Here is a 25,867-nt window from a genome sequence, read left to right on the forward strand (position 1 = left end):
GGTGTGATCCTGGTGTCCTGGGATCAAGTCCCCGCATTGGGCTCCCCTCAGGGAGCCTGCTTCTCCCTCTGCCTGTGTCTCTGCCTCTCTCTGTCTCTCATGAATAAATAAATAAATTTTTTTAAAAAAGAATAATTTGACAACCAACTGAACAATTTGGTAGTAGAAACTGTAAGAGTATGTTGTATTTTAAGACCTGAATATCTGTTTTCTTTTTTTTTTAGATTTATTTATTTATTCATTCATTCATTCATGAGACATTGAGAGAGAGAGAGAGAGAGGCAGAGACATAGAAAGATGGAGAAGCAGGCACCACACGGGGAGCCTGATGTGGGACTCGATCCCCTGACCAGAGATCACGTGCTGAGCCCAAGGCAGATGCTCAACCACTAAGCCACCCAGTCGTCCCTAAAGATTTTTTTTTAATTACTTGACAGAGAGAGAAAAAGAGAGAACACAAGCATGGATAGTGGGAGAGGGAGAAGCAGATTCCTGTGGAGCAAAGAGCTAGAGGCGGCATTCGATCCCAGGATTCCAGGATCATGACCTCAGTCAGAGGTAGACACCTAACTGACTGAGCCACCAGGTGCCCTGTAGACCTGAATATCTATTTTCAAAAAAGAGATTCCAAACAGCAAAATGAATGAAATTGGACTTCTACTTCCCTATATGAATGCTATTCACTGCAGCTAAGAAAAAAAATGTAATCGTTTGCAAGATTGATGACTATACCATACTATTTCAGCCTATAATTTTATTCTGAAAATCTTAAAAAATGTCACAGAAGATGGGCAACTGCTCATTTAAAAGCAAGCATACTTTATTAAAATAAAACACTCAAGCTTTAAGTTCCACTTAAGTAATTTGCATTTGTAATAAGATTTCAGAACAGTAGTTCTCAAAGTGTGGCCTGGGGTTCCCCCAAATCAATGAGGTCAAAATTATCTTCAGAATACTACTAAGACTTTTTTGTCTTCTTCAGTGTTGACTGACATTTGCATGATGATGCGAAAGCAACAATGAGTAAAAGTGCTGATGTTGCAGATGAATCCAGACACCAAATCGTACTAGGATTACATCAGTCTTCACCACCATGCACTTACATTTAAAATATTATCATTTCACCTCAGAATATCCTTGTTGAAGCAATAAATGTTATCAATCTGATCAAAGCTCAGTCTTGAGTCCTATCTTTTTCATATTCTATGTGATGAATAGGAAATACACACAAAGCACTTCTGCACAGATGGTTAGAAAAGCACTGGATAGTTTGAGTTGAGAACTAACTGCCACTCTTTTCATGGAAAAGCATTTTTATTTGAAAGAACTAATGACAAACTATGGTTATGCAGACTTAGAAGTTATTTTGACAAATATTTTTCAAATGAGCCAACATTTTTAAGGGAAACAACCAATAGTATTTATTTCCAATGATAAAAGTTGAATTTTCCAGCAAAAATTAGAATTTTGGAAAACTTGAATCTGCTACTGTGATCTTGGCAGCTTCCAAATATTTGAAGAATTTGCTGATGACACTGTAACGAGACTAACCAATATGATGCTTTGATATACAATGAAATGTGTCAAAATTTGGAAAATTTATATAACTCAGTGAACTAATATTTTCAAAATGACCAATACATGATGTTTCAAAATCATGCAAGGGTAAAAAATAGACCAATGAATTTTAGTGTAACAGAACACAAAAACAAGTTCATTGATGTGGTTTCAGACTCCATATTGAACTAACCTTTAAGAAACTATTTGTTGAGCTTTGGTGTAGCATCAGAGAAGAAAGTATCTGAAAAGGCTATTAAATTAGTTCCATTTCCAATGAAATATTTATATGATTTTCTTCATACACTTCAATCAAAACAACATACTGCAACAGACTAATATAGAAGTAAATGTGAGAATTCAGCTGTTTTAAGTCAGATATCAAAAGACTTGCAAAGGGGTGCCTGTGTGGCACAGTAGATTAAGCGATCGACTCTTGGTTTTCACTCAGGTCATGATCTCAGGGCTTATGAGACTGAGCCCTGAATCTGGCCCATGCTCAGTGTAGAGTCTGCTTAAGATTCTTTCTCCCTTTCCCTCTATTCCTATCTCTATCTATCTATCTATCTATCTATCTATCTATCTATCTATCTATCTATCTATCTCTATCTAAATAAATAAATAAATAAATAAATAAATCTATATCTCTTTAAAAAAAAAAGCACCTTTACATATATTATCTCAATCTATCTTTGTAACAACTACTTAGTTATCTGCATTCTATGCCCCTCAACTAGACAATTACTTTGCTGGCTTACCTTGCATTCACGATGTTTCCAGCATTTAACTCAACCATTTCTTCAAAACCAATTGCAAATATATCTGTTGGCTTACTTCTTTTATCTACAATTAAGCATCCAAGAAAAACTTTTAAAATACAGCCTTAGTCAATTGGCACCCCTCTCACCCACCCAGCACAACTAAGATCAACACCAGATCTCATGAAAGTCCTTTTTTGGGTTTTACATTTAACCAAATTCAAATTATAGGCAAAAAAAATGATTGGGAAAAGTTATTTTAAAGTGAGCTTATATTTAGGCCCAAGTTTGCTTTTTTAAGACTGTTATTCATCAAGATCCTTAAGTTCTTTAAGAAATAATTTTCAACAAATTCTCGCTAAAGTCTATACCAAGGGTATCAGAGAAACAAGCCACTTCTCAAAGGCTGAAGTGAATAGATATTGGATAAAGGGATTCTTCTGAAAAGGCACAAAGTGGCTGTGCCTATCTCAAATTAGATAACAGGAGGGATTTTTCACATCCAAATTTGAAAACCAGAGGCTTGACCTTTTCACTATTTCCTTTTTACTATTTTTCTACTATTCCTAGAAGAATCCAAGAAAATTAATAGAGATCGAGGGTTTAGATATGCCCCCCTGTTTCAGCCATTCGCTCTCTCCTAACAGACAAGCAAAGAGAGAGAACAGAAGCTACTTGAGATAAGCAGCCCAGGGGTAGTTGGGTGGCCCAAGTATTCAGTAATGAGAGTAGCTAGAAAAAGGCTTATAAATAATATGAATAGAGAAATAAAACAAAAATATTTATTGACTGCTAATATGTGCAAGGATTATGCATGCCTCGTCTCATTTGCAACACACTTTATAAGAGATTATTTTTGTCCTTTAGTTACAGAGGAGAAACTGAGGCTTTGAAGAACCTAAGGAACTTGCCCAGAAATTTACGCAGTATGGCACAATGACCCCAAAACAAACTGCCTGAGTTCAAATCCTGACTTGCCATTACCAACCATGACCTTGGGCAGGTCACTTCCTCTGCTATGTCTCAGTTTCCTTATCTGTGAAATCAGAATAATAATAGTGTCTGTGCAGGTCTGTTATGAGGAATAAATGACTAGATGTGCACACTTAGAGAACTGTGGTGTTAGCTGTTATTTTACTACTATTACTACTATTTACTACTATTACTACTACTACGTATTATTTAGTACTATTATACTACTACGTATTATGACAACTACGATTTCAATTAGGTTCAATATAAGTGAAAAGGAGAATTTTAATAAAAGTCTGGGGAAAATCTTAGGGTTTAAGATGTGACTGATTACAGGTAACTAAGAAAAGAAAATCTGTACCTCACAATTTTTTCTGTGTATGTCACCTTTAAACATAATACTTGCTAGATGTGTATCATTTGAAAAGGAATTCAAAGTGAATTTTAAAAAAAGAAGGCAGCCTTAAATTTATGATTCTAATCAATTCTTAAAAGCATCCTCAGCTCAGTGTTTGGTTTGGGCTATTAAGAGGTTGGTGGCTGAATGGCAACTGGGTTTTTACAAGGATAAATCAGTACTGTTAAGTTATAGAGTACCAACAAATGTCACAACCAGTTTTGTAAGATTTTTCAAAATCCACCCCAAATTTCTTATCTTTGTAATTAACTAGAGAACTAGATTTAAAAAATGAAACACACTAGGCTTAAGAAATTATCAATTACAAAATAAGCTTGCTTTGTGTCAGTTTAAAAGAACAGAACCAGTTTTTCTTATATGTGTGGTTACCTATAAAGATTTGGCCTTCATACTTATAAATCCAAGTTTCTTTTATAAGGTAATGCACATTGTGAGGTGTTTTATAGACTAATAAAATCACAGTCAGGATTTATTAAGTGAATCCCTACTATAAAAAGCAGACCTTGAAATTCCTGGATGCCAGCTAACTTAGGTGCATCAAGAAGCCAGTCGGTGAGTGTCTGATTCTTAAAAGCTATACTGCGAAACTGCTTCCCACCATTCACGTTCCAGGTTCCAACACATACTCGAATTTTCTTGGGCTTTGAATACTTGTAGAAATTCTCACACATGCTCTTTAGTACTTTGGAAGATGCTAATCAAAAACAAAACATAACAAAATTTTAGCTGCATTAAACCACTTTTAGAAATTGAGTTTTATACCTGAGAAATAATGCTTGGAAAGTACAGCTATCACCATACACAAACAAGCAGAAGATACATGCAGAGCCCAGCATAATGCAAGTAATCAACACAATTTTTTAAAAAATTTGACATTTAATACAATAGTCATGGTAAAGATGCTCTTACAAAATTATTGCAACAACGTAAAACATGCAAAACAGTTCTGTTTCAGTGAAGTAAGTATACCATTTTTATAATGTACAAAACTAGAGACTACATTTTTAGGAATATAGCGATTGACTTTCATATAACTTTCATTTGAAGGCTGGAAAAAAATAAACCTTATTTATTTCCAAACAAAAACATTTAAGAACCCTTACACTTAAGAATCTAGCTACTGACAGGTCGCTTGAAGAAAAATGGCTCCCTGACAAAAATACACATTATGTATGCTAATGAGGCTTCAGAGATTGAAGTCACTATGAAATTCTTTCCATCTCAGAGTAGAAGCCAAAGTCCTTAACAATGGTCTACAAGGCACTAAACAACGTGCATCACCATTCTGTCCTCATCTGCTACGTCTTCCCAGCTGGCTCACTGCAAAGCTGCTGACTCCCTGCTGTTTCAGTAAGAGGCCTGCCTGGTCCTACCAGGCGGCCTCTGCACTGACTTGCATGGACTGTCTCCACTGCCTGCAGTATTCTTTCCTCACCACCTTCCAGTCTTTACTTTCCAGCAAGGCTTTTCCTCACCATCTTCTTAAAATCTGCATTCTTTCCCTAACCTTCCATTTCCCTTCCTTGTTTTATTTTTCTCTATAGCATTTACCACCATTTATAGACTGCGAGTTTTATTTATTTATGCTGTCACTGTCATCTCCTGTCTCAAGAGTGGAGACAGACATGGAGAAGATCCACAAAGGCAGAAATGTTGGTCTGTTTTGTTTACTGCAGTATTTCTAGTGACTATAGAGTGCCTGGTGCACAGTAAGTGCTCAGTAAATCACTGTTAAATGAATGCTCAATACATTCGGATCTTCAATCTCTTTCCTGCATATTTTTTGACTACCATCCATCTTCCTTCTAAATCACACTTCATTTTGATTAAATTAAATTCTCGGCACTTAATGTAGCTAGAACCTTAACAGGACTTCAATCTAAAAACAGAGAATGAATACTTAATTGGTACTTAACTGGTAAGAGGAAAAGGAAATCACAATGATTCTCACCTTTTTATTATTCTCTATCAATGATTTTATTATTATTAATTATTTTATGATACTAAGAAACAGCAGACTTGTGAGAGAATGAAAGTGAAAAGGCAAATAGCATCCTAATATTAGAATGAAAATAGTTTGACCTGTGAACCTTCCGAGGGAACTGTAGATATAGGGCCCATCCCACTGTTTCCAGGGACAAACATGTAGACTTCTAGTCTCTTGCTATTTGATCTGATTACTTGTATAAGGTGTTGGGTGGTAATGGAAGCAGATGATTTGCTCCGGTCTTTGGTATAGTTAATTGAAAGCTGGCTGTACCTAAAGAATCATTCTCTGTCTTTAGCACTGCCATTGCTATTATTATGAAAACTGCCTCTGTGATCCATTCTATATCAAAACACAAGTTCTGAAATGATTTAACAGCTTAAAATACTCAGCAAGACAAATAATGAATTGTGTGAAAACATGTTGCCATGTTGTGTGAATAAAGTCAAATCAGTTTATAAATGGAATAAGGCATTTTAAAAATTTTCTAGTGTATTCTTAACAGGCACCTTAATGTGCAGAAAGAAATGAGTCTGTGTTCAAGAAGATGTCCATTCCTAAATGCCATATCATTTCAGAAAATGGATTTCATTACCTAACTCAAAAATATATCCAAGTGCTCTCTTCAATCCTTCTCACAAGAATAACCAATAATGTCTTAGAACATTCTAAACAGTAAATAAGCAAAACAAATCTCAAGTGATACCAAATCTTAAGTGAAGGGAAGAAGAGATGTCTTTTCCTGCTAAATTTCTGGAAAGAGTTTAGCCTTTTTTTTCCTTTTTCCTGACTCATATTTAAGGACAAGTTCATGAATCTTGTCCAGAAAAGGAAGGCATGAGATTCTTAGAGGTAGGAAATGTGAGAAAAATAATGACCTTTAGGTCCTAATTACTTAACTCCTCTAACTTGGTTAGCAATCTTGATGCTTTTTAAAAGAGTTCAGATCACATTTTAGTGCAGGTCTTATGGTTACAAAAAAATAATTCCTCCATTGTATGAGAAAACAAGTCAAAGCTTTTTCAAATAATAACGTGTGAGAAATGCTGCTGAACAATCATCAATAGTACAGATAGTACTCCGAAATTAATCCCAAATAGCGTCGTCTGGGTTTTTTCCATTAGCCTATTAAGAGTATAAGGTAGAACACTAACAATGTTTGTTCAATGAAATATAAAAGTGAAAATAAAACTAGATGAGCTATATTTAATTAGAATTAAGCATTTGCTACAGGAAGATAGACAGCATTACATATTTTCTTCTAAATGAGGTACTTAGTTTTCTCAACCTTAAAATTTTTTTCTCAGATTAAAACAAGATATTAATTTATCCTGTTAGAATCTGAGGGCAAAATAAGAGAAAGTTTCCATTTATATGGCTCTCTATATTTACAATACCAACTTTAGAAAAAAATAAAGAAAAATTTGCTTTTATTTACAGATCAGTTTCTATACTGTACCTGACTGTAATGTCTGTTCAGAAACTATGGATGCATCAAGAAGAAAACAAAGAATCATTAGTAAAACAACAAGTTACAATTAAAACCTAGAGTGTCATGACAATACATTCTAAGATGGCCTCATTTTTTTCTTTTAAGTCAATTTGATGCCTTTCGGACACCAAATATTAGAAATATATGACAATATCTGATGCAAACCCTCAGCATCTTAGAAAGATCCTACAGTGATTCAGTAATGTCCAGAGTTTCAATCAGGAAGTCCTTAGCCTGCTTTTCAGACTGCTCCTGTGTTTGTGTGTGCGCATGTGTACATGTGCACATACATGTGAGGGAGAGTACAAATCTGAAAACCTACTGAAATAGAGGATACTAAGCACATGAAAGATACTACCCTAATATCTACCTTTTAGTATTCTTTCTGGGACTCAGTTGATAAGTACAATCAGTTCAGTTATAACAAAACTATATACATTCCAAAAAATAATCATGCAGCGCCGAAATATACAAATTCCAATAGCCACAGAGCTTAGGGGGAAAATGGGTTTAGGGCACAGCACTCAAAACCTTCCAACAGAGACATACTAAAAAAGATGGGAACCTAATAAAAATAGTAGTACAGTTTTACACTGTTAAATAGCTTGAGAGGTATGAATTTAAGTATAGCACTTTGTGTTGAAAAAGACCTGAAGTTTGCTTGTAGAAGTGGGCATCAGGAGGTAGAGCTTGTAAGTAAGCTGACCCTTGAACACACAGGTCTGAAGTGCACCAGTCCAATCAATATGTAAATTTTTTTCAATAACTACAATGTTGTAAATGTATCTTCTCTTCCTTGTGATTTTCTTAATGTTTTCTTTTTTCCAACTTATTTTATTGTAAGAATACAGTATATACTACATATAACATACATATAACATATATAACGTGTTAATTAACTGTTTATGTTATCAGTAAGGCTTATAATCCATAGTAAGTAATTAGTAGTTAAGTTTTTGAGGAATCAAAAGTTATACATGGATTTTCGACTCTAGGGGTGGGCACCTCAAGCCCTGTGTTGTTCTAGGGTCAACTGTAATTGTGAAAGATGGAAGACGGTTCTCTAAAATTGGGATGGTAATTGGTAATACCAGATGTGAATGGGTACATCTCATAACACATGTGGGGAACTGAGGTAGAGAAAGGTTTTAAGTGTATGCATTAGTCTATGTGTGCTTTGTATATTTCTACTCCTCTAAATTCTGCTAGGTGAAACCATTCATAAAATAATGCAGAACTGACATTATGCTCCAAATGTTCCCTCGTAGAGCGTCCATGTTGGAACAAATTCCCATTCTCAGAAGCATTATAGCGGAACTGACTGTACTTCTTTTTAAGCATATTTAACACATAGTAAAATGTGCAAGGATATTAAAAAAAAACTTATGATCAGGTTTGGGAATTCTTAGCTTCCTTGCTTCTCCTCTTCAATTGTTTACTTTCAATTGTTATTTAGTAATGCCTCCATATCAAAGTAGGCACAGGAAAGAAGTGGTAAAATGCAAATTGGCCAAGTCTCCACTGCTGGGAGCCAGGAAGAAAGCCTGAAGTTAAAAGTGGTAGCTAAGATCAGACTTTTTTAGAGCTTTACTAGGGTCTCAGTCTCCCAGCTAACTGTAATCAACTACCAGTGCCATGCAGAATTCTGGAAGAATCCATGATAACCTATTTGACCAAGTAATTATCCAAGAGTTCATCATCTGACGGGGAACAATATCTCTTACATGGACAGGGAAAGGTTTGGTTTGGGGATAACAGAGAAGTAAAAATGCTCAAAGTGCTGAAAAGTTAAGACAGAAAAAATATGGAATTAAGGAAGTTAATTCACTAGTTCTACAATAATGCTGTTTTCCTGTGATACTAAATACATACTCAATGATATGAGCTCAGATTCATTTGATTTTAATAAAAGACTCAAAGATTAAAAGCCGCCCTGAAAGCCATATATTTATGTCAAATATTAAGCAATATTCTAAATTATTAATTCATATGATTTAATGCTTGTTCAAACAATAGCAAGATAAGATCAAGTTATAGAAATCTGGGGTTAGAAATTAGCAAAATAACCAATATAGGTACTATTTTTTTTCAATAAAGCATTTGTTTTCTACATAATTAGGTTATTAGATGTCCTGTTAAAAGGACTAAGTGAATATTCTATGAAATTCTGCCTTAGATATAGCAATACTTAAACCATATACCCCCTAATTACAGCTGTAAAGGAAAACATGCATGGGCCTCATTTTATAGTTTAGTAATACCATTGATGATAAAAACATTTCAAAAAAGATCAATTTCCTTTAGAGAATACAATTTTAAAAAATTACATTAATAGAAACTTCTCCCATAACTATTTTAATCAACTTGATCTAAAAAAATATTTATGTAAATAAATTTACATTTATTTCTTGGACTTTTAGAAGGGATATAAACAACATAAAGTAATCAAAATATAAAGTAGGCATACCACGCAAACTTCCTGTAGTTAGAAGTGCTCGAGCTTTGTCAGCTAAATCACTATTTAGAGTATTTCCCAGTAGTAAAACATCTATGGCCTCTTGCTTGGAGCTGTCAAAGAAGTTATTCTGAATCGTTCTAGTAACAGAACGAGCACCATCTTTTAACTTTCCAGCCTGTTGGGGGAAAAAAAAAAAAGAGCATGGATTTTTGTTATAAATAGTGTTGATTTTACTCACTAGGCATTCGGAAACTTTAAACCAGTTTTAAATGACTTTACTGCAATAAAAAGGACCTAATCATTCTATTTTGAATATCATATCGTCTTATTAAAATGGCTCAAGATGTCATTGTTTCTTCCTTTTGCGTAAGAGCTCTGCACAAAAAGATGTCAGAAAAAAAAAGCTCAATACTATAACCCCATCCACTAATGACATCGAGAGCTGTATATGTTTAAAATTGTTTACTATAAAGGAAATAAAGTGAAGTGTACTTATTTAAAACAAGAAAATTACTTTTTACACTGTAACTTTCAGAATTGGGGATGGCATGGGTGGGTGAAAGCAGAGGAGATCAAGGAGGATATGGTGTACTCACATGCTCTCAGAAAAACTTCAAAGTACTTTAACAGAAAACTAAAATTGGAATTGTTCCTAAATAATTCACATTAGTTAAAACCAAGACTGAATGAACACACGAATGAAGGACTAGTCTAAAAAGAAATTTATAATTACAGTTCATAAATAAATATTAAATGCAAACTAGTTTTTATATCTTAGGTCATTTATTTATGTAAATATAAATAATAAAAATAATAAACTGAAGCCCATTCCTACAGTGAGAGAGTTGATTATAGCTACTTTTTTGAGGACAGCTGATACACAATGTTATATTAGTGTAAGTGTCTAAAAGTGATTTGACAAGTTTATACACTATGTTGTGTTCACTACAAGGGTAGCTACCTACCATTTGTCATTATACAATACTATTACAATACCATTGACTATATTCCCTATACTGTAGCTTTTATTCCCATGACTTATTCATTCCATAACTGGAAACCTGTATTTCCTGATTATAACTTTTAATGAATACATATTTTACTTAGCATGTTAGTTACCATAAAGATTTCCTTCCCTCTTACATATTTAACGACTGTTTAGAAAAAAAAAAAAACTCTTGCCTTTTAGAAAAATACGTGTTTGTAATATATAATTTTCATTCCTTAGAGATTAGTAATTTGAAATGTCTTCCACATGACAACACAAACAAATTACATTATTTGAAAAGACACTCACCATTCATATTATCAGGCAATTAATCAAAAGGAACCCAGAGAAAGGAAAAGAAAGAGCAGTTCAGATGTTAGAGTTTAGTTCAATTCAGGCTAGTATATTTAATACATGAAACTTCATTTCTATTATGTTAGAGACAAAAGACCACTGAAAATATATGTAACCTCTGTGTGTGTATATATATATATATATATATATATATATATAGTCTTAGTCACTCCAGAAACAAGAAGACAGAAGAACATAAAAGATTATTTTAAGCAACAGTTGTAAAGAATCGAGTTTTAACAGTAAGACTTAATATTTTCTATTTTAAAGGAATAATAAATGAGGTTTAACAATTTCAGGTTTTCAAAAAATAGGGCCCATTTAAGAAGCAAATATTTGTAAATGTCAACAAAATCACTTCTGTGAGTTGAACAAAAGAAGCTTTGCAGGTAAGGCCAATACCTCTGAACAGAGAGAGGCATGGCATTTTATGAGACATAGAAGAGGAAAAAGATTTAGACATTAAAAGAAGACTTAGAGGGATGCCTGAGTGGCTCAGTGGTTGAGTGTCTGCCTTTGGCTCAGGTCATGATCCCGGGGTCCTGGGATCAAGTCCCAGATAAGGCTCCCTGCAGGGAGCTGCTTCTCCCTCTCCCTATGTCTCTGCCTCTCTCTGTGTGTCTCTCATGAATAAATAAATACAAATCTTAAAAAAAAAAAAAAAAAGACAACAACAACTTAGAGATGCAACAACTTAGAGATGATGCAACAACTAAGTGCAACAACTTAGAGATGATGAATGGTTTTCAAAGAACTTCAGGTACTGTTCTGAGGAGGCTAGAGAACTATAAAAATGATAAATTCCTTATTTCTACACCTGAGGTAATCTGAAGAATTGTAGGAATTTAAAAGTTAATAAAATCCAACCAAGAACAGAAGGCTTAAAAAGACAGTATGTAAATATATAAAATAATGAAAAATATCTCTAGTATGCTTTCAACATCCCTTAATACTAGAAGAGAAAGTGGTCTGTAGATAATGCCAGTAATTAAAAAGTAACGATAAGGCACTGAATTATAAGTAAGTCCATCTCACACCTCGGTACATTTTGATAGCCTCCTTTTCAAGGTAAGATAAATAAAAGAATAGAAACTTAATAACCAAGCTCTAAAGGTATTGGGCATATAGTAAGTGCTGCATAAATTGTCAAGGGACTTGTTCATCCATCCAGTAATTTGTCACAATTCTAATTAAACAGTAGGCACTGCATCAAGTGCTAGGAGCACAAAGCCAAATGTGATAGGATCCTTTATTAGGATGACTATGGTTAAAATAAGTCATATTTATAATCCAAATAAACAACATAAAAAGTAAAATAGATATGTAAGGGAAAATCATGAAAAAAATTCAAGCAATACATACATAGGCCTAGTGGATTATCACTAAATGACTAAATACAACATATGTAATGCCCCCCAGACCGAAGGAAATAACTCTCTTCCATCCAATGACTAGTATTCGCTACAGAAGGAAGTACTAAAGAGGATATGAAGGTATGATAAAATAGAATTCTGAAAGAGATACCTAAAAAACCCAACTATTAATTAATTTTTTAATGATTTAATTATTTTAGAGTGAGAGTGTAGGCAGGGGAGGGGCAGAGGGAGAAAATCCCAAGCAGATTCCCTCTTGAGCGTAGAGCCTACAAGGAGGGGTTGTGTGTTGGATCTCAGGACCTATACGATCATGACCTGAGCCAAAACCCAGATTTGATCGCTTAACCAACTGAGCCACCCAGGCGCCACCAATTATTAATTTAAAAAGAGATGATTTAAAAGCTTATTAAAAGGAAAATAAAGACATTTTATAACATTATGATAAATCTATATCTACCTTAGCCTTTCCTTCAAGAGCTCCAGTCCCTGCGTATATCTTACTGATGGAATCACCATTCACAGACCACATTGACCGAAAAACTTCTTGAAAGCGAGTCACCAACTGAGGCTTTTCAGCCAAGCCGAGAGCTTCCAGCTGTTTAGCTAGCATCTAAAACAGCAAGAGAAACTTTTATTTTTTTAATTTATTTTATTATTTTTTTAATTGAAGTTCGAGTTGCCAACATATAATACCCAGTGCTCATCCCTTCAAATGCCCCCCTCAGTGCCCGTCACCCAGTCACCCCATCCCCCCACCCAAAGAAGAAACTTTTATAAGTATATTAATACATTGTGATGTGACTTTTTAAGAACTACAAGAATCAAAATTTATAGTTTATAGCACTACATGGGACTAGATTCTGAAAATCTACCAGTTTACCAAGCTGTGTTCTGTCTCACCATTTCAATTTTAAAGTAAATATCACATCAGTGAAGCTTACAAGTACCTTAATATTCCCATATAGCAATAAGAACTTCTTTCTGGTTAAATGATAAAATTAACCTTATTAAAAAAAATTAACCTTATTAGAATGCCTCTATAAATCAGACTGGCTTACCTTGTTCACTAAAAGAACTGATTATTCAACTGCATGCAATAGGGCACGGAAAATATCTACCTAGGTTATTTAAATATATATAGAAATAACTAATTTTCTTTATTTTTTGGATTGGTTTCTACACATTTGGGTGATTAAAATCAGGAAATTATGAGAAAAGTAGAGTTGCTCTTGAACTGTCACAGAATTAAATAAATTAGTCCTATTTCTGAATAAAGTCATGACCGTCTGATTTAATGCATAAAATCTATATTGGCAAAGTCTATAAAGGGAAACTAGAGGGGAAATACATCATGCAAGAATGTATGGTCTTTAGGCTACCACAACTCCTTCATCATAGATAACAATAAACGTGTTTAGAAGAGTCATTGGTCTTTGTATGAACTTTGGCCTCTGACAGTCAAAGCAATGCATAATTCTCACCCAGTCTATGTTTTATTTGGAATCCAGTCATATTTTATGCCTTGTGTTTTTACTTACCTCCTTCCCGTTTGTGTTTCTTTTTATCTATAAGTATCACGATTATCCATATTTATAGAGAGATTAAAAAAAACTAAAATAATATAAAAAAACCACTAAACTAGGTTCATTTGATTACCTAAGGACTGATCCAGAGCTGTTCTTCATTAGTGTGAAGAAAACAATATTAGCCTCCAGGACCTCCTTTATCATTTATGGGTCCCTCTCTTCAAGGAAAAACTAACTTTCACTCCTAGTTTGGCTTTGCCTACTAGCAGTAAATTTCGTAACCAGGCAACCAATTGCTATTTTAGAGGGAGTACACTCTCACACCTAACTACCAACAGTGGATAGTCACCTAACTCAGATTCTGAGAACTAATACTTGTTATACGTTTCATGAAGACTTTTAAATAAACATATTCAGCCACTTAAAAACACAACTCAAAACAAATCCAAGCCATGTGGTAAATGCCATTCAAATGACCAAAAGCTTTTCACTTTTCTTGTCTCTGTCATATTTTCTATATAAACTATAATGATAAGACTCAATGATAGAGTTTTTAAAAAGGCAAAACAGTAAAATTCATTTAGCTACATAAGGCTGCATTTCTGTAGCAGAGAAGAAATGCAGAAGAACTCTACACCCTGTGTTCTGCTTTTTGAGATAGAAAGGACCTCAGCTGCAAAATAACTAATTAACCAATGTCCTGGCCAAATTTAAGATCATTATCTAAAAGAAGTAAGAACATGTTATTTCCTATTCCTGTTTTTATAGTATTTGAGAACGATGCTAAGTTCCTATGTAAGTAAATGAAGACCCAACGGCAGCCTTATGACCCCTATTGCTGCATAACAGGAAAGACTTAGAAAGCTCAGCATTGTAAGTTTGTCATATAGTTGAGACTATATTAGACTGAATAGCATAGGTGGTAAAGGAAAAAAGTTTTAAACAAAGACGGTTACAGAAGCCGGGTCTCATTCACTTTCATTCTCACTAACAAAGACATTTTCACTGATCCTGGTTTTTGTAGCTACTGATTTGAATACCATGCAAATTGTACTGGGTTACAGACTCTCAAAACTATAATCCGATAGATTTGCACATGTGGAAAAGATCCTCCCCAATTCTGAAGAAATTACACAAAGAACAAAGGCCAATATATAAACATTGTGTGTGTGTGTGTGTGTGTGTATATACCCATATCTATATATATTTTATTCTTCCAAAAGGCAAAAGAAGTAATTATTGGAATAGTATAAATAGCAGTTTTTAAGGGAAAGTGAGGGAACAATACAGTGAAATATCACCTATCTAAAAAGAGTATTTGAAACAAGTAAGGGAATTATTTAAATGAAAAGGAATTTTTTTTTTGGGGGGGGGGACCCAGTAAGAGAAGAAACGCCTTTACTGAAGCATAATTTCATTTTATGAAAACCAGTAAGAAACATGAATATTACAAGAACATTGAAAGAAAAGAGGCTTTTGATACAAGTCACATACATACATACATTTCAACTTTTTTTTTTTTTTTTTACCTCTAAGCCAAGGAATGCCTGCACACTATTTGTTCTATCAAGACAGTCCAAGCAGTTTGTTCGAACAGTACCACTCTGGCATCTGCAACAAATTCAGTAAAGTTTAACAGCTAGTTTCAAACAAAAATAATGAAGCTAAAACAAAATGAGAAAAACTAAGGTGATTAAAATATAGCATCTACTTTCTATCCCCAACTTTTTATTACCACAATTTCAAACACACAAAAAAGATGAAGGAATTTTACAGCAAACATCTATAATACCCACCATCTAGATTCTACAACCAGTCATCTTCTGTCATATATTCTTTTTCACATATCTGTTTTATCTACACCCACTTATTTTTAATTAGGTCAGTAGTCAGGAGCTAAATATGTATTCAGATTTATAATCCCATAGCTCTTTGCACATAAAAGATAAATATTTATGGAAGAAAATTTAAAAACCTACGATCTGTTCTCTCTACTGACCTTTACAATTTCTATGGCATTGATGCTAAATATTTCACAAATTGAAAAAAAATGAAAGTTTGAGCTTTATCCACTAAAGTTTACCTCATCCTATACTCTGATCTTAATTTTTTCAATACTTATTTTCCTCCTCTACTTCATAATAAAAAACTGAAGATTTAAATTATACTAAAGCAGACAATAAGCAATGTCTTTCACTTCTATTGGCATTTTTAAACGTCCTTACTGAGGTGAAGAAATAATGAAGATGGTTAATGGTATCTGTGCCTCCCAACACTGGGAATGTCAGCATGATGAACTTGGTTTAAGAGAAAAATAGTGTTAATAAAATTGCAGCTTGCAGTTAAAAAAAAAAAAGAAATATTAAAAGATTAGTTTAAAGAGAGAAGTGGGAATACCTCTCAGAGCATGAGGTCTGGAGCCAGATAATCCTAGCTCTAACACTTCTTAGCTTTGTGATTTGGGCAAATTATTGCCTATGCCTCAGTCGCCTCAAATGTAAATGGAGATAATATAGTACCTACTCCTACAATTGTTGCTATAAATAGATGTAAAGACTACGTACACTACCTGGCTCATAATATGTGCCCAATAATATAAGCTATTATTAATATTACTTGTTCAACTGTAAAGAAAAACAAGCCTAAAAATCAAGTATAATATTTTATTTTATTATAAACTTTGATATAAAGAAAATTTAAAAGTTCAATGTTAAGAATAACTTTTACAATAACCAGTGCCAACTCAAAGAAAAGAGAAATAGAGCAAACCTTTGGACTTCACTTCCATTGAAATAAAAAAATCCATAATCTACAAACTTTTGGACTTGAGGTTTAAGAACACTATGCAATTTTTCTGCCTTTCCTCCTTTAACCATTTGATGATAGTCAAAATTCACCATGTGGATATCAGCAACGTGTTCAGAAGCTTTCAAATGACTCTGAAAGTAAAAAAGGCAAATACTCATCTAAATGTTAACTAAATATGACCTTACCAAGTAACATTAAAACAGAACCTTACATTTTATTTTTTTATTTTTATTTATTTTATTTTTATTTTTGGAACCTTACATTTTAAATTTAAAGCTCAGCATTGTCCCTCGAAACCTCACTGATCGCACACAAAGCTTGCATCAATACTAGCAGTAAAATGGAAAATTACTTGCTGATATCCAATAACATCTTTTTTGTAAAAGCTCACACATTGCCCCCGAGAGATGAGGTGACATAATTAACATCAGAGAACTTAAATAATATTCTCATCTGGTTTAGAAAATTAAAAATTATTTCTAACCCTAGCACTTCATTTTTTACAATGTATCTGTTATAGAATCTCAAAATAAAGTAACTGATTTCAGACAAAACCTATTAAAGACTTAAAAATTCATTTTTTATAATATCATTCAAGTGTTTTAAGTCATTCTCTCAAGTATAATCTGTTTATTAACAATATTTATTTCACAAACTTAAAACAGAACAGTCACATAATTAAGTTACTTCCAGACTTCATTAGATTGAACTTCAGAAAATACTCTCAAACCATTTTTAAGCTTACAATTTTATTACACCATTATTTACATTAATTCATTATTGATTCAATAAGTATTTATGAAGAATACTTTGGTTTTAGAAGTTGGACATATCTTTGGATTCTTTTTTACTCGAAATTCTCAGGTTTTCTCTCATCAATACAAGAAGGCATAGCCTTGCAGTTATACAAATGCATTATTCACCATTTCATTTCAGGTTTAAAACAATGACGATGGTTTCTAAGAAATAGGCAAGGCAATGAACAGATGAAGGAGGAAACTGCCTGGTATCTTTTTATCAGTGACAGATGAATATTTTTCAGAGGGGAGGATATTCTTCTGCTTCTCCACAGCATAAATAAGCATATTTCAGAAAACAGCTTCAATTGCTTTGAAAGCTTTCCATATCCCAATTTCAGCAACATTATACAAGACTGTTTCTTAGTAGCCCAAAGAGGTAATGGTTCCAACAAGTACCCAGTCTTTTTCTAGAAAGTAATTTCATTATTGTATTATATTATTTTTAAATATTGTTCTATATGTCTGTGGGCCAGAACAGAAGAAAAAATGATCATGCCTACCTGGAAAGCCTTACTTAGCATATGTTCACCTTCCTTAGATCCAAGCAAATTTACTATTATTTGTTTACCATATAAATTCTTAAGTGTTCTAAAATGCCTATTAAAGAAAAAAAGAAATAAGCATGTATCAAGTGATAAGCTTAATTTTTAAAAAAGATTTTATTTATTTGACAGAGAGAAGAGAGAGAGAATGAGTACACAAACAGGAGGAGCACCAGAGAGAGAGAGAGGGAGGAGACTCCCCACTGAGCATTGAGCCAGAGGTGGAGCTCAATCCCAGGACCCTAGGATCATGACAGAGTGAAAAGCAGATATTTAACCTACTGAGCACAGGGGCCTGTAAGCTAATTTTTTTTTTTTTTTTTTTTTGGACAATCAGAAATCCATTAAATAGAAACTTCAAGGCAGTTTTCTAAACTCCTAGAATTGGCAAAACTGGATACAAATTCATTGCACCAAATCATTCTTCTCAAAACTCTGAATTTATGAAAATTCAGTTAATGCCCATTTCCTCTGATTCATCAATGCTGAGACTTCCACCTGTGCTGGAGCTGCTGGACCCACCCTCTTCAACATGTGAGGCTGGTGCCAGACAAGCACAGAGAATACAAGCCATCCAACTTGGGGATGGCAGCCACTTAGGAGGGTTGCACCTCATATGTGAGGACATCACATACCCCATGGGTATTCAGGGAGATCTCCTTAACAGTTCTAGTCTTAAGAAAAATAGGCCCCAAATATGAGGGGTTTTTTCTCTCTAGCTTCTAATCATTCCAGGTGCTATAGAGCAATGCCATCCTAAGGAAATATAACAGGAACAGACATAATTACAAACATAATTTTAAATTTTCTAGAAGGTACATTAAGAAAAGCAAAAATAAACAATGAAAATAATTTATATTTTTTTATTTAACCCAATATAGCTAAAATATCATTTCAATATGTAATATATTAATAAGATATTTTACATTTTGCATTTTTAAAAATATTTTTAAAATTTAAATTCAATTTAGTTAACATATAGTGTAAGTATTACTTTCAGGGGTAGAATTCAGTGACTCATCAGTTACATATAACACCCAGTGCTCATTACCATCAAATGCCCTCCTTAATGCCCATCACCCAGTTACCCCATCTCCCTACTCACCCCCCTCCAGCAAACCTCAGTTTGTTCCCTAGAGTTAAGAGTCTCTTATAGTTTGCCTCCCTCTCTGTTTTCATCTTATTTTTCCTTCTCTCCCTCTATGTTAATCAGTTTTGTTTCTTAAATTCCACCAGTGAAATCATTTGGTATTTTTCTCTGACTGACTTATTTCACTTAGCATAATACCCTCTAGTTTCATACATATCACTGCAAATGGTAAGATTTCATTTTTTGGATGACTAATATATATATATATGTTACCAAGTATATATACATATAACATATATTTATATTTTTTATATATATGTAATATATATAAATATAATCATCACACCTTTTTTATCCATTCATCTGTTGATGGGCATCTGGCTCTTTCCATAGTTCGGCTATTGTGGACATTGCTGCTATAAACACTGGGATGCATGTGCTCCTTTGAATCACTATGTTTGTATCCTTCGGATAAATACCTAGTAGTGCAATTGCTGGGTTGTAGGGAAGTTCCATTTTTAACTTTTTGAGGAACCTCCACACTGTCTTCCAGAGTGGCTGTACCAGTTTGCATTCCCACCAACTATGTAAGAGGGTTCCCCCTTCTCTGCATCCTCACCAACATCTGTTGTTTTCTGAGTTAATTTTAGCCATTCTGACTGGTGTGAGATGGTATCTCATTGTGGTGTTGATTTGTATTTCCCTGATGAGTGATTTTGAGCATTTTTTCATGTGTCTATTAGCCATTCGTATGTCTTCTTTGGAGAAATGTCTGTTCATGTATTCTGCTCATTTCTTGACTGGATTTTTTGTTTTGGAGATGTTGAGGTTGATAAGTTCTTTACATATTTTGGATACTAGCCCTTTAACTGAGAAGTCATTTACAAATATTTTCTCCCATCCTGTAGGTTGCCTTTTAGTTTTGATGACTATTTTCCTTGCTGTGCAAAAGCTATTTGGATGAAGTCCCAATAGTTCATTTTTGCTTTTGTTTCTCTTGCTTTGGAGACATGTCTAGCAAGAAGCTGCCGTGGCTGAGGTCAAAGAAGTTGCTGTGCTCTAAGTCTCTGAAACCTAGTTTGTATTTTATACTTACAGTACATCTCAAATTGAATTTCATGTGCTCAATTGCTATACGTGGCTAGTGGCTACCCTATCAGACAGCACATCCAAAGACGTGGCTTTAAGGCCAGGAGATCAAGACCACAACCTAGTGGTACCAACCCCAGAAGTCCAAAACTGGGTATCACTTTCTTCTGATTAAATTAGTAGTCAGAAAAAATTCTACTTACAGCCAAAGCAAGCTGAAATGAATCAGTAAAATATAATAACTAGATTTGCTGTTTAACAACACTTTTAATCAAAACTTATAGCATTATGTAAAAATAATCAGTTTTACCTATCAAAAGCAGGTGCATTGGCTTCAAATCCCCTTGACATACGAACACGATGAGATCCCACCTACACAAGAGAAATACATTTAATTATACTAGAAGCCAACATGTAGACAAAGGAAAACTGTTCATAATATGTAGTAATTCATTTGCTGAACATACAACAGTAAATTGAATAATTGATTTTCATTCATATTATTGTTTAAAAAAATTCAAAGGGTTTCCTTTTCCTTTATTTTTAAAAACATGACTTCTCGGGCACCTGAGTGGTTCAGTTGGTTAAGCATCTGCCTTTGGCTTAGGTCATGATCCCAGAATCCTGGGACCAAGCTGTATCGGGCTCCCTGCTCAGTGGGGAGTCTCTTTCTCCCTCTTTTCTCCCTAGCTTGTCTGCCCTCTCTCTTTCTCAAATAAGTAAATCTTAAAAAAACAAAAACAAAAACAAAAAAAAACATGATGTTATAAAAAAAAAAGAAGTTATAAAACACTTACAAAATAACAAGAATTTTTACTTATGAAAGATATTTTTAAGAGGTCTTTCATATACATTATCTTTTTTAAAACTCAAACTATATGCCCTGTGTAAGTTAACATATTACTGCCATTTGGGCAATAAAAAAACTGAAATTCAGACAAGTGAAATAACTTGTCCTCTTAGGTCAACAGAATTCCAAAAAACAATTCACATGGGAATTTAGGTCTTCTGAACTAAATTCCTACTCTTCCAAGCTGACTACAAGTACAAGGTCTACAAATTTCTTTGTTACACTAAATGCTTTATTCACTTCACCTACATCAAGTCAACAAATTAAAAACAATACTGTACCTGGAAAAACTGGCTTTCCAAGGCAGTCTCACAGTCACACACACACACAGAATCAGAAAATATGGGTTAAGAGAATTAAACAAAATGGAAAATATCTGCCTTTCTGTTTTGTTACAGTTTTTCTGTTCTCACAAAGGAGAGTAGCAGAAAGATGAGACAAAATTAAGAAAGATACAAGAGATGCCAAGACGAAATATAAAAGTAACACCAGATTTTCCCTGAGCTTCACTTTTAAACATCTCCCTCTGAAGCTCTGAGATCAAAGTTCCCCAGAATTCATTCTCCCTAATCTGGACAAAGTGACTTTAAAGGGGCATGGGAACATTAGAAACAACAAATACCCAGCATTTGCTTCATGTGGATGGAACTGGAGGGTATTATGCTGAATGAAGTAAGTCGATCGGAGAAGGACAAACATTATATCGTCTCATTCATTTGGGGAATATAAAAAATAGTGAAAGGGAATAAAGGGGAAAGGAGAGAAAATGAGTGGGAAATATCAGTGAGGGTGACGGAACATGAGAGACTCCTAACTCTGGGAAACGAACAAGGGGTAGTGGAAGGGGAGGTGGGCGGTGGGTTGGGGTAACTGGGTGATGGGCACTGAGGTGGGCAGTGGAAGGGATGAGCACTGGGTGTTATGCTATATATTGGCAAATCGAACTCTAATAAAAAATCAATCAATCAATAATAAAGGGACATGGGAAGAAGGCTACCAAATCAGTCATGCAGTTCAATGGATAAAATCAGAAAATAAATTCTAACACGCTCATCCAATTTGAAAATTAAATTAACAGTATTATTCATTCATCATTCTTCTCTCCTGATAAGCAAGACAACCTACTAACTCTCCTGATAATCAGTATCCTCTCTTTAATGTTTTTTCTTTTTTTAAAGATTTTTAAAATTTACTCATGAGAGGCACAGAGAGAGAGGCAGACACATAGGCAGAGGGAGAAGCAGGCTCCCTGTGGGGAGGCTGATGCGGGACTGAACCCCAGGACCGGGGGATGCCAGGACCAAGGGTTCACGACCTGAGCCAAAGGCAGACGTTCAACCACTGAGCCACCCACATGCCCTTTGTTTTTTCTTTTCAATAAGAAATAGATTAGCCTAATGTTATGCCTATATTCAATTTTACTTTATAGTGCTTAGTAGTCTTCATGAAAATTTTAAAATTTGAAAGATGTGTACCCCAGGACATTAAGCATTTTAGACTGAAGAAAATTCAGCAGAAGTCGATACCTCTTCATTGGAGTACTCTCAGGTAATTGCCTATAACTCTGTAAAAATCCAAGACTTAGCATTTTGTCTATTGATTAATATTTATCTTGAACAGTACTGCCAACTGTCAGGAAGGTAAAACAAAATACAAGTTCTGTTTTTCAAGCAATGGCTGGGGTTGTTCCCCATCATCCTGCTATAACACACAACTAGCCACACATCATACTCTAATAGTAATATATTGGTTAAACTAGATTGATTTTATTACTAAAGTTTTAGGACAATTGCCTAAAAAAATTCTATAATAAAAGAGCTCTTATATTAATTATGATAAAAGTAGTACTCCAGAAAGTTTTAAGGCTTAAAATAAGCACAAATTTATCCAATTTTTTTAAAAAGTTGTATCAAAGATATTTTTTAAAAAAACAGTTAATTGGATGGTATGGGACATCATTTTCCATCAATATTATTGCTTCATGTTCATGTATTTCTAAAACTTCAATTCGACCAAAAATCGTTGCACACTCAATACTAGACATAGATCTGATGATGTTTACCATCTTTTAAGGCTAATTTAAGCTAGAACATACTGTCAGAGTAACAGTGTAAATTGTAAATGTTAAATAATTTCAAAGAAACAAAGTCATAAGTAAAATGAATGAGTTGCTACCACTTAAAATATCATTCTTACTTGTGTAGCACCTTATGACAACTCCTATAATTCCTCTAATTCATACTGACATTTGCTTTTTCTATAAAAGGCCTGCCTCTCCAAACAGATGGTAAGCTCTCTCTGAAGCAGCATCAGTACAGTCTTTGAATCTCTCATAGTATACAACACTATACACCCAGTATAGAATAATATACATTGGGGAAGTATTAAGTATTTAATGAAGAGATCAGTGTGGAGGGGGGACTGACTCCATTCAAGGAGATCTGAATGGCCTATATTGAAGGATGACAACTTTATTTGGGGAGCAAAGGACACCTGTTAGAAGACAGGAAGGCATGAGGTTAGATAGGTAGAGGAAAGCAGAGGAAGACAGATTGTGAAGAAAAGGGCATCTTGTAGATCTGATGAACATAATATATCAAAAGCCGGGAAAAGTGCCAGAGAGCTGGGAGGAGACCAGTTAGAAAACTGTGAGAGTCTTCTGGGCAAGAAGAAATGAGAAGACCCTAACTGGGATGATAGCAGTGGGAACTGAAAGAAAGGGAGAGTCCCAGTGCCTAGGAGAACGCTGGGCTAAGTGTCACAGGGCAGGCTACCTTTGCTGGTTCAGGACTGGCTGTTGGAACAGATAGGCTTGGAGCTGCTTGAAGGTCAACAGACCTTAGAGATGCTTAAAGAATAGCAGAATAGCATCATGTACACAGAAGTTCTCAAATGTGAATGGTAGGGAACCTGGTTAAAAATACATATTGCTGGCCCCATTCCAAGAGGCTCTATTTCATATTTCAGCTGATGTGAAGTTGAGGCCATGAATTTGTATTTAATCATTTCAGGTGATTCCTTCAAAATCTTACAATTAAAAAACCTCTGAGGAATTAACTGTGGAGGATAAAAGGCAAGTCAAGGAACAACTCCTAAGGATTCTCTGCCCGTGCCTTCTGAAGTGGGACATCTCACTAGGTAACACTGACTTCAAGGAACCCCAAAATTAATTCCAGTCTTGAGAATACACAGGATACCTAACAATCGTTTTCAACCAGTCTCTGTCAAAAGCCGTTCTTTGTCTTCTAAGGGAAAATAAATTTGGGGACTTGGCATTTTTTTATTTTTAAAAATTAATGTCTATTTTTCAGTTTTTAAAAATTGATAAAATATTTTCATTCCTCTATTACCAATTCTTAGAATGATGGGGAGAATGTTTTTCTGTAAAAGATACTTATAAAAATAATCCATTTCTGTTCCATAAAAGGCTGACTTTAAAAACTACTAAGCTAAATAATTGAGAATCACTTAGTCCTCAACTCAAGACAATAGGCCAGCTCCATGACAATTTAGTAGAACTGCTGGACTGTTTCAACGTCTTAAAAATTATTATTTCTATCAAGAAATGCATGATTTAAAAATCCACAGTTCTCAGCCCATAAACAAGATGACATTAGCCAGACAGAAACTGTGTGGGCCAGCCACAGATCACAGCAGGAGGGAGGAGGGTAGCCTCATCCATCAATGTGACTACTCAACATCCGACCATCTTGAATGGTCAAACACTGTAATTCTGAGCTTCTAATAAAATATCACAGAGAGTGGCAAATACAGAGCCCATAAATAGATCACTACCATTTCTTATACTCCTCTGTCTCTAAAGCAAAAGCATTCACCTTGCATCAAAACAAGGCTTTAGGAATGTTCTTGAATATTCTAAACACCCATCGCTGATCACAAAGGTTTAGAGGAAGTGGAATAGGGTTGGGATTCTTTCCCAAAAGAGACTTGGTGAGAGATATATCTACTTAAGTTATCCCTACATGCCAAAGAGAAAACCTGCATAAGTTAAAATTCTTGACAAGAACTCAGGAATTGTAACTGCTTTTAATCCTTGTTAATTCTTGGCCTGTCTTATATAAATTGCAGTATTGCAAAGGTTCAATTGGCCTGCAATCATTCTCCATAACAGCCATCCTAAAATGTGAGCTAAAAGGAAGCTGTGAGCTAAAAGGAAGCAAGATTTTTTTCTGTCCATTTTCTTAGTACTATAGGCTAAGGCATAAAACTTACTAGACAATACACACTAGAAGCCTAAAATGAAAATAATGTATACTTTAGGGACTAAATATTTTGTAATAAAAATAAAATGCAAAATCACGCTATTATGGGCAATCTAATGTTATGAACTTACATGAAAAAAATCTTTTATTTTAAAGATTAGATATTTATATCAACAAAATTAAAAAGAAACCATCAGGAAGCAAACCAAAGAACATACTACAGATGATTGGTCCCTACAAATCATAAAGTAAAATTTCAGTATCAGATATATTACTGATTACGACAATAGCTAACCCTTACAACAGTGTTGCCTGTGGGTACCAAGCACTGGTTTTAATATTTTTCATTTTATCTTTACAACCCTATGAAGAGGAACTACTAATATTATCATTCCCATTTTACAGATAAGCAAATTGAGACACAGAGGGGTTAAACCACTTGCCCATGAACACACAGCTAGTAGTGGCAGAGTAAGGATCCAAACTGAGAAGTCTCGTTTCAGATGCCTTTTTAACTACTACATTCTCCTACCTAAAGGGGCAAAATTGTTATATAAAGATACAGAGATAGTAAATATG

The 25,867-nt window shown here is 34.3% G+C and overlaps 1 protein-coding gene across 14 annotated transcripts in view; it reads right to left on the bottom strand.

Moving 5' to 3' along the window:
• SYNJ1 (synaptojanin 1) overlaps window positions 1-25,867 on the bottom strand; it is a 90,849-nt gene that overhangs the window by 35,104 nt on the left and 29,878 nt on the right. For 7 of the 14 annotated variants that reach the window (XM_072806776.1, XM_072806775.1, XM_072806771.1 and 4 more), the window contains exons 7-15: window positions 20,526-20,587; window positions 17,995-18,091; window positions 16,656-16,825; window positions 15,416-15,497; window positions 12,818-12,970; window positions 9,652-9,817; window positions 7,152-7,175; window positions 4,208-4,399; window positions 2,316-2,400 (exon numbers count right to left, since the gene is read on the bottom strand). In XM_072806776.1, the coding sequence (XP_072662877.1) occupies window positions 2,316-2,400; window positions 4,208-4,399; window positions 7,152-7,175; window positions 9,652-9,817; window positions 12,818-12,970; window positions 15,416-15,497; window positions 16,656-16,825; window positions 17,995-18,091; window positions 20,526-20,587 (1,031 nt within the window). The remainder of the gene's footprint in view (window positions 1-2,315; window positions 2,401-4,207; window positions 4,400-7,151; window positions 7,176-9,651; window positions 9,818-12,817; window positions 12,971-15,415; window positions 15,498-16,655; window positions 16,826-17,994; window positions 18,092-20,525; window positions 20,588-25,867) is intronic. The other 7 variants (XM_072806777.1, XM_072806774.1, XM_072806770.1 and 4 more) reach the window with 2 other exon arrangements.

Source organism: Canis lupus, chromosome 30 (assembly GCF_048164855.1).
Source record: "Canis lupus baileyi chromosome 30, mCanLup2.hap1, whole genome shotgun sequence".
Classification (NCBI taxonomy): domain Eukaryota; kingdom Metazoa; phylum Chordata; class Mammalia; order Carnivora; family Canidae; genus Canis; species Canis lupus.